The 7,983-nt window shown below is 51.9% G+C and overlaps 1 protein-coding gene across 4 annotated transcripts in view; it reads left to right on the forward strand.

Annotated features, from left to right (window-relative positions):
• The window catches only part of MYH11 (myosin heavy chain 11), a 126,192-nt gene extending 118,733 nt beyond the window's left edge, over positions 1-7,459 (forward strand). For 2 of the 4 annotated variants that reach the window (XM_045461425.1, XM_045461426.1), the window contains 2 exons: positions 3,485-3,523; positions 6,762-6,971. In XM_045461425.1, the coding sequence (XP_045317381.1) occupies positions 3,485-3,515 (31 nt within the window). In that variant the 3' untranslated portion in view covers positions 3,516-3,523; positions 6,762-6,971. Of the gene's footprint in view, positions 1-3,484; positions 3,524-6,761 lie in introns of all 4 variants that reach the window. The other 2 variants (XM_045461423.1, XM_045461424.1) reach the window with 1 other exon arrangement.
• The last annotated feature ends 524 nt before the right edge of the window (positions 7,460-7,983 follow it).

Genomic DNA, 7,983 nt, shown 5'->3' on the forward strand with positions numbered 1-7,983 from the left:
CTAACCAGGGCTGTTTTCTCTCCCACGCCCCTGTCCCTCTGGGCCTGAAGCTGGATAGGCGACACCCCTGCTCTTCAGGCCTCCTTCCCACCTCCACTGGTTCCCAGAAGGCGTGGGCCCCGAAGCTTCCTGCCACACTCACCCACACCCTTCCAGGGGGGTGATCCAGTCTCTTGGGTCCTTGGTCTTGTCTCCTCTGCGATCCTGCCACCCCGTGGGTCCTAACACTAGCTCTAACTTGCCCATCAAGCCCAGGCTCGGGGGTCGGTCCGCCTCGCACACACCCTCAACACCCCAGACCCCTCCTGCTTTGAGGTATGCACTTGGTGAGTTAAACCAGACTTTCCACCTTCTGCTCAGGGAGAAGCGAACAGGCACACTGCCAGTTCGGGCTGGGCCTTGTCTGTCACCACAGGAGCTGACCTCACTCGGTGCTGCCTGGGCCTGCCTCCCCTCCCCCTTCCACTCTCTTGGACATCGGGTTTTCACTCTGTCCCCAGTCTCACCATCCCCACCCATCCTTACAAGCTCTCATGTCCCCGTCAACCCACCTCCCCGCAGCTGTGTCCATTTCTTCTACTCCGTTCCCGGGCTGAACTATCTAGCACCAACTAAGGGCATCGCATCAGGTACACCTACCTCTCTTGTTCCCTCAAGGACGTCGCTCCAGAAATTCTTACCCTTCTCCTTTTCACCATTTTCACATCAACGAAGTCAATCCAGGAGACGAGAAAGCCTCTGAGCCCCACGCCCCCTGCTACCCTTTACCACGAAACCTTAATGGTCAGTCCTCAGTCCTCCCCGACTGAGCTGCAGCTTCCTCGACCCACACCGGGGTTTGTTCCTCCCCTCTGGGGGTCTTTCCTTGTCTCCTCTGCTGGTACCTCATCTCAAAGCCCGCCTGCCATTGGCCTGCCCCAGGGCGCCATCTTGGTTCTCTCCTCATCTCCTTTTCTGCTCACTCCTAGGTGACCTCACCCAGCCTGGTGCCTTTTGAGTTCCACCCACAGCGTGTGGCTTCCTGGCCCAGACTTCTTCCTAGAACCCCAGACCTGCTTGCCCTTTCCCCTCAATGCCTCACAGGCAGCTTACACCTTGAGCTGAACCCCTTCACGCCCAAGTCGGCTTCCCTCATGGTCTCTGCCAGCTCAGCAACTGGACTGATAAAGCTGCTGTTAACCCAGTCCACTAATCTGTGCTCTTTCTTTTTCCCTCTCCCCTATATATAACATCTAATCTGCCATGGAATCTGATCCACTTTCCCTTAAAAACACTGTACATCCGGGCACCTGGGTGGCTCAGTCAGTTGAGCGTCTGACTTCAGCCCCGGTCATGATCTCATAGTTTATGAGTTCGAGCCCCGCATCAGGCTCTGTGCTGACAGCTCAGAGTCTGGAGCCTGCTTCGGATTCTGTGTCTCCCTCTCTCCGTCCCTCCCCGGCTCATGCTCTCCGTAAAAAATAAAAACTTAAAAAAATTAAAAAAAAAAAAAAAACAAAACACTGTACATCCACAATCCAAGAAACAAATGTTTCTTGCCATCCTCATCCAAGCTACCCTCTCCTACCATCTAGGTAACTTTCACAGCTTGTGTTTCACTTGTGTTTATACTCTGTCTTTATAGTCTGTTCTCAACATGGCAGCCAGAGGGATCCTGTTGAAATAGATATGAGTCACAACCCCCCTTTGCTTGGAACCGTCCAATGGCTTCCACCTCATTCAGATTGAAAGCAACACCTTTATGATGGTCGGTTCCACCAGGCCCTACGTGATCTCCGTCCACTGCCTCCTAAATGAGTCCTCTGCCTCTACACCTGCTGCCCGGGGCCCTGGCACGGGTGGTTCGTGCTGCCTGGAAGGATCTTCCCCCAGCTCTCGGCATAGCTGGATCCCTCCTTCCTTTCCTTCCGGCATTTACACACCCACGTTAACCTGTCTACAACTTCCAACCTCACTCCCTGCAGTTCTCTTACTGATCTGTCACCATGTTACCTGCTGTTTATTTACTTACCTCACTGGCAGCCTTCACTCTGGCCCCATGAGCACAGAGGTTCTGTCTGCTTATTCATCTCCAGTGTCTGGGATAGTGCTGGGCACAAACCTTCAATCACGGAGTCAGAGCTGATGTTTCCCTAAACTCATTCTCATACCACCTTGGCCATTTTGCCTTAGCCTTTTACTACCTGCACCATCGTTGACTTCACGGTGTCTTTGAAATTAACTGGTCTAATCGTAAACACGTCTATTTGCAAATAACATTTACCATCCCTGTATTGTTAAACCAGCATCACCACCAGCAACAGGTCACAACGAAATTAAAATACAGTGAGAACAAAACAGTAATGGATTCTACCTATTCTGACTACAAGTTGATGACTAGGACCAGAAGGCCTCTTTCTCAGTTGACAAGGGACTGACAGAAGATGACGTTAGCACCGAATAGACCGTCCCTGACATAATGAGATGTATTTTAAAAAGAGTGGGAAAGGGAGCACTTTCCTCACTGTGCGATCGAGTTATCCAGGGGCACGCCCAGGAACCATCTGAAACCACCTGCCATTATCAACTCCAGACTCTGAGCATCACTGCAGGCAGGTGACGAGGGGACAGCCCAAACCCCTTTCAGAAGGGGGAGGATGGCAGGCGTGGGGTACAGGGCTTCGGGAAGGAGACCCCAGATCACACAAGGCTGGGGAGGGCCTGTGGGTCCCCCCAGTGAAACAGAAACAAGACATAACCTCTCAGGTCCAACAGGGGCTTGGGAGCAACACCCAGGACGATGGTCAGCAAGACAGCTGTTCTCACATGGAGCTGTCCCCCCCCCCCTCCCCTCCAGAATTTGCTTGGCTGGTGACTGAACCCTGCCCTCCTCAGTGCCGGGCCGGGGGGCGGGGAAGCAGTCAGCCACTCTGGCTGTCACTGCCCCCTGTGGTCAGGACCCCCGATTCTCGTAGCACATGTTCAACGTACCTTGTGGGTTCTGCCCCCCAACAGCTGACCCTCCTCAGGGCCTACGGGCCAGTATGGAACAGACTATTTCTGACACTCCCGGTACGAGCATACCCTAAGGCAGGGCCAAGAGCGGTCACACCTTCCTGCGTCCTCTGGGTCCCACGTGCAAAACCTCAAGTCCAGCACTAGAGCCGTGAGTGAGGTTAGCAAGCCTGGCCAGCTCTCAGTGAACAAGGAAACGCGAAGCGAGTTTCATAGTCGTGCCGACCAGGTAAACCTCAACGTGAGCGCCTGTTAAAGAGCTGGGCCCGGCCTCTGCCACACCAGCAGACGTGAGCTTCTTAGCTGAACCAATAGCTTACGCGTGCCGGCCTCAGAGTTCTTGGTGACCCGTGCTTCTCTGCCAGGTTGACTTAGAAGTGCCTTTGATCATTTCATCAAAGGGAATGCCTTTAATGATTAAAAACGCACTTAGAGGACTCCCTCTCGTTGGCGGAGGATAACCACCAGAGACTCTCTCTCTCTGTTTCAGAGGCCCCCTTCCCCAGGAAACTCCGCAATGACTCACCAGGTACCATGCCTCCAGCTTCGCGGCTCATGTGTGTTGCACTTGGTTTCCACTTCCGTTCTGCCCTCCCGCCCTCCCAGTCCCTGCGACGCCCTTTTTTGGCCCTCACGAACCTCCATGGGATTCCTCCAAAATCTGAAGGCCTGGATGTCTTAGTTCAAAACTGTTTTTGTCATAGCCAAGATCAGTACGACAAGACTTAATCTCTTGACCCGTCTTCCTTCCCTACTTCTGCTTGGGCATCTGACACGGCACCAAATGTGTCCTCGTCACCGTGTGTTGACGAGCGCTTAAGAGGCTGCGTGTGTGTCACTCGGATTGTTGGTACCTGCATAAGTGGGCCTCTCTCACACTTGGCAGTAGGACACTTGGCTGTGCTGTCCTCCTCCGTCTGGTTAAGACGCTGCACTGAGAGGGTATGACACTTCTACAGTCTGGGCCCATTCGTGGAGAAGGGTCTCAAATCTGGTCCACAAATAACAATTCACGAGCACAGGTTCACGGGAACCACAGCTCGGCCTCTGGTTGTCCCCACGGCCGGGCTTTCATACGCATGTCTGCGAAAGAAACGGGCTCTCACTGTGCGTTCTACAGTCGCTGGGGCCGCATGAGCCTTGAGCAAGGCCTAGCTGGTAACGGCACTTTCCGCACGCTAGGACACGTGCTGGCCACTGCGCAGCCAAGCATGGTCCAGCCGGAGCCTTTTCCAGGGGTCTTGCGAGCCCGTATACACAGCGGGGGATGGACAGGACACCCGAGACTCGAGGAGGGACACAGGGCCCTTCGCACGACAGTTAAGAGGCCTCGACTTATGTGGGAGTCTATCAGCTTTTTCACATGTGACGTTAGGCAACCAGGACCTGGTTTTCCTCTCATCTTCCTTGAGAGGCCAAGCAGGCCCTGGCTTGTGTCCCTCTTCTCTTTTGGAGAAGTAGCTGTCGCTACCCCAATACTGAAAGCTGGATGAGGGGCTGGCAGGGGCTCTAGGAAGAGCGCCCGGCCTCTAGAACACGGCTTTCTGAGCAGCGCTCCTGCCAGCTCAGGCTGGACGGTGGGACCCACTAGTCGATGGGAAAGTGAGTCCTTGCAAATCAGTGCTTCTGCTCTGGTGCTGGATCCCGCCATGCCACTAGTGCCTGGGAGAAGTTCTCGGAGTCTGTGAATAGAAGCCAGACTCTGCAGGATCAGACACTTGAAGGAAGTCTTTAGGAGGGGTCCCTTACTTCCTGTGACTGATGTAGCCAGTGCCCACCTCGGCCTTGGATTTGAAGCCAGTTCCTTTAGGAAGGGTACCTGAACCGGAAGACAGGCTCACAGGACTGGTGGCGGAGCAGGGGGCAAACAGTGACCCGGGACATGATTTACGTCTTAGATCAAAGGAACACATTTACACCTCAGCTCTTGTAGCTTGCAAATCCACACTGTCTCGGGAGGCCAAGAGTGCCGGGAGCCTGGAAGGGTAGGGGAGACAGTTTCCCAACCCCAGGCTGTCCCACTGAGTTTTGAACCAGGAGGATTAGAAGCGGGAGAGACGCGTGGAAGCTACTCTCCTTTCTGTCCTGTCCTCCGAGACCCTGCTTTCAGACCCAGGTGCTTGGAAAACACAGTGCTAAAGACTTTTTAAAAGGTCACTTCTAGAGAGGGTGATGGAAAGTTAGTTCCAAGGGCACAGGGCGCTTCTGAGCTTCCCTCTGACGTGAGTGAAGCTGGCCTGAGTCTTGGGCTGGGAGTGGCTACAACTTTAAGTATTCATCCCTGATCGTGGCCCCTCAGAAAGTACCATTCTGTGAACCTAGGCTGGTTTTCCCAGCCCGGGTTTCTCCCACCCTCGGACCCCAGAAGGCTCACCTTGGGACTCCCCTTCTCAGTGTTCAGGATGTTCTGGGCCTTCCTTTTGCCTCCAATCTTACCTCTCTGAGTTGTCTCTTTGGACTAAAGAATCTCTAACTGGGATGGGCTCTCCCTCACAGCTTTCAAAAGTCCAGCCTCTGCGTGGCGAAGCGGGTCAATTTTTATGACAAAAATTCTGCATTCCTCTTAGGCATCCTAAAATGAGTTAAGACCTGTCTTCCGATTCAGGTCAAACAGGGCCAGATCACCAGAGCCAAATACGATTATTTGTGGTCGCAGAAAACACAGCAAACATTTCTTTCCTGGAGAGGACGCTGAGTGCTGGTTATCTGACTTCTCCTGCCACCTGCCTGCCCTCCTAACCAAAGCCACACTGCAGGTGACCTAGGCACACCCTGGCAGGAACTCCGGGCATCCGGCACTCCAGAGATGGGAGCCATAAGCACACAGAGAAAGGGGTATCCTACCAGCTAAAGCTAAAATACACCTTAGATTAACATGTCTAAGCTTACTTTTCTAACAAATATTCATTGGGCACCTATTATAGGCCATGCACGGTGCCTGTGTGGTGAGTAAAAATCAGCAAGATCTCTGTCCTGGGAGAACTCACACCGAGAATTCTGCTCTCAAGCAAGCAGGGGACCCCGCGTTGCTTTAACCAGAGCGCACACCTCTGGCATCCGCACCGTGACCTCTTTGCCTCAATGCTGCCTTTGATGCTCATTTCCACCTTCTTCCGGTTGAGAACCTAAAACCCTCCCCTTTGTTCCCTTCTAAAGGCAAGGGGGTACAAAATGAGAACACGTTCTCCTTCACACCTGCTCCACAGGGTATGAATAAACCCACGGGAATGTGTCAGCGCCCACTGGATTCGGTTTTTTTTCTTCTTTTTCAAATAAAAGACCACAGAAGAGAATCCTGTGGGCCATCAGATGACCAAGCCCAATTTTTTTTTTTTTTTGAGAGAGGTGTGGGGTGGGGGTGGGGGGTGGGAGGGGGGTTGGAGAGAGAGAGAGAGAGGGAGAAAAACTTAAGCAGATTCCATGCTCAGTGTGGGGCCTGATGTGGGGCTCGATCCACTACCCGGGATCACGACCTGAACACATATCAAGAGTCAGAGGCTCAACTCACTGAGCCACCCAGGCGCCCGCACCTTACTTTTTTTTTTTTTTAAAGCTGATTCTCTTGCTTTGAAAAATCTACTTTCCTCCCGTTCCAGCTGATTAAACGTTACCACACCTTGAGATAGGTCAGCGCTTGACTTTAACCTGAATATTTTCATTTCATTTCAGTTTGTCTGTGTTTGTTTTCTGTCCCTTTAAAAGCCTCTTCCAATCTCCAGAGGGGGCTTTCTGTACTAAAGAAACGTGTATTCTTTTAAAACCCACAGGCGAGGAAACGAGCCCTCCTTTGTTCCCTCTAGAAGGTCTGGAGGACGTCGAGTTATTGAAAACGCCGATGGATCTGATGAGGAAATGGACGCTCGCGATGCAGACTTCAATGGAACCAAAGCCAGTGAATAAACAACTTGCGAAAAGCAGAACAAAACCAAACCCAGTGGACTCTGCTTAGCGCTAAATCCATTTTCAAATCCCAAATGTCACAGACACCCCTCACAACAAATATAAAAACCACCACCCTGCGTCCAGGGTATCGATGGAGTTTTGAATGCTGTACCCAATGAGAAAAACCCAAGAAGCGACACAGACACCCCCGCTCCCCCCATCAGTGAATTGTGCAGAAATCTTGAGTTTTTAGGAAAATAGAACCACAGTAACTGATCACTGGCAACTTAATTTACGTGAAACGGGGAGAAAGTCACCAAAATGGGTGCCACTGCCTCCCGCTCCCAAGCCATTCCCTAGCTTGTCTACCCTTCCAATGTCTCGAGTGGGCCCCTGTTTGAGTTCTTTCCCCTCTTGGTTACCGCACGTCAGACACAGTTCACCGAGACCAAGTGCCTTCGGTAGTCACATGAATTCAAAAGGAGACGCTGCTCCAGCGGGATGAGAGCAAGAATGTTACACTGTTTTATATGCACCCCGATTGTACTTAAGGACACCTTCACTAATAAAAGGTTATAAATCACTGGAGTGCAGTCGGCTCTTCTGTTGTTTTCTACGGAGTGAAAGAATGGGGTGTGTTCTTGCTTAATCCTTACGATGACCCTGGGAAGCCAGTGTTCATAAATGGGGAATCTGAGGCCTGGGGAGGGGAAATAAATTATCTGAGATCCCACAGCTGGCCAAAAAAAAAAAAAAAAAAAAAAAAAACCCAACAGCAAGCAAGCAAGCACAGATGTCACATGAGTCTGTGTGAGAGGACTTCTCCAAGCAGAGGCAGGCAGCTCCAGGCCCAGGAAGTAGGAACTTGACCATGAAGAACATCCTTATCAATCAAAACTCATACGTACATACTGTGAGGGATATAGGATATCCTTGAATTAAAAAAAAATTTTTTTTAATGTTTATTTTTGAGAGACACAGAGCAAGAGCAGGGGAAGGGCAGGGAGACACAGAATCCGAAGCAGGCTCCAGGCTCCGAGGTGTCAGCACAGAGCCCGATGTGGGGCTCGAACTCATGAACTACAAGATCATGACCTGAGCCAAAGT

The sequence above is a fragment of the Leopardus geoffroyi genome, chromosome E3 (genome assembly GCF_018350155.1).
Source record: "Leopardus geoffroyi isolate Oge1 chromosome E3, O.geoffroyi_Oge1_pat1.0, whole genome shotgun sequence".
Classification (NCBI taxonomy): Eukaryota; Metazoa; Chordata; class Mammalia; order Carnivora; family Felidae; genus Leopardus; species Leopardus geoffroyi.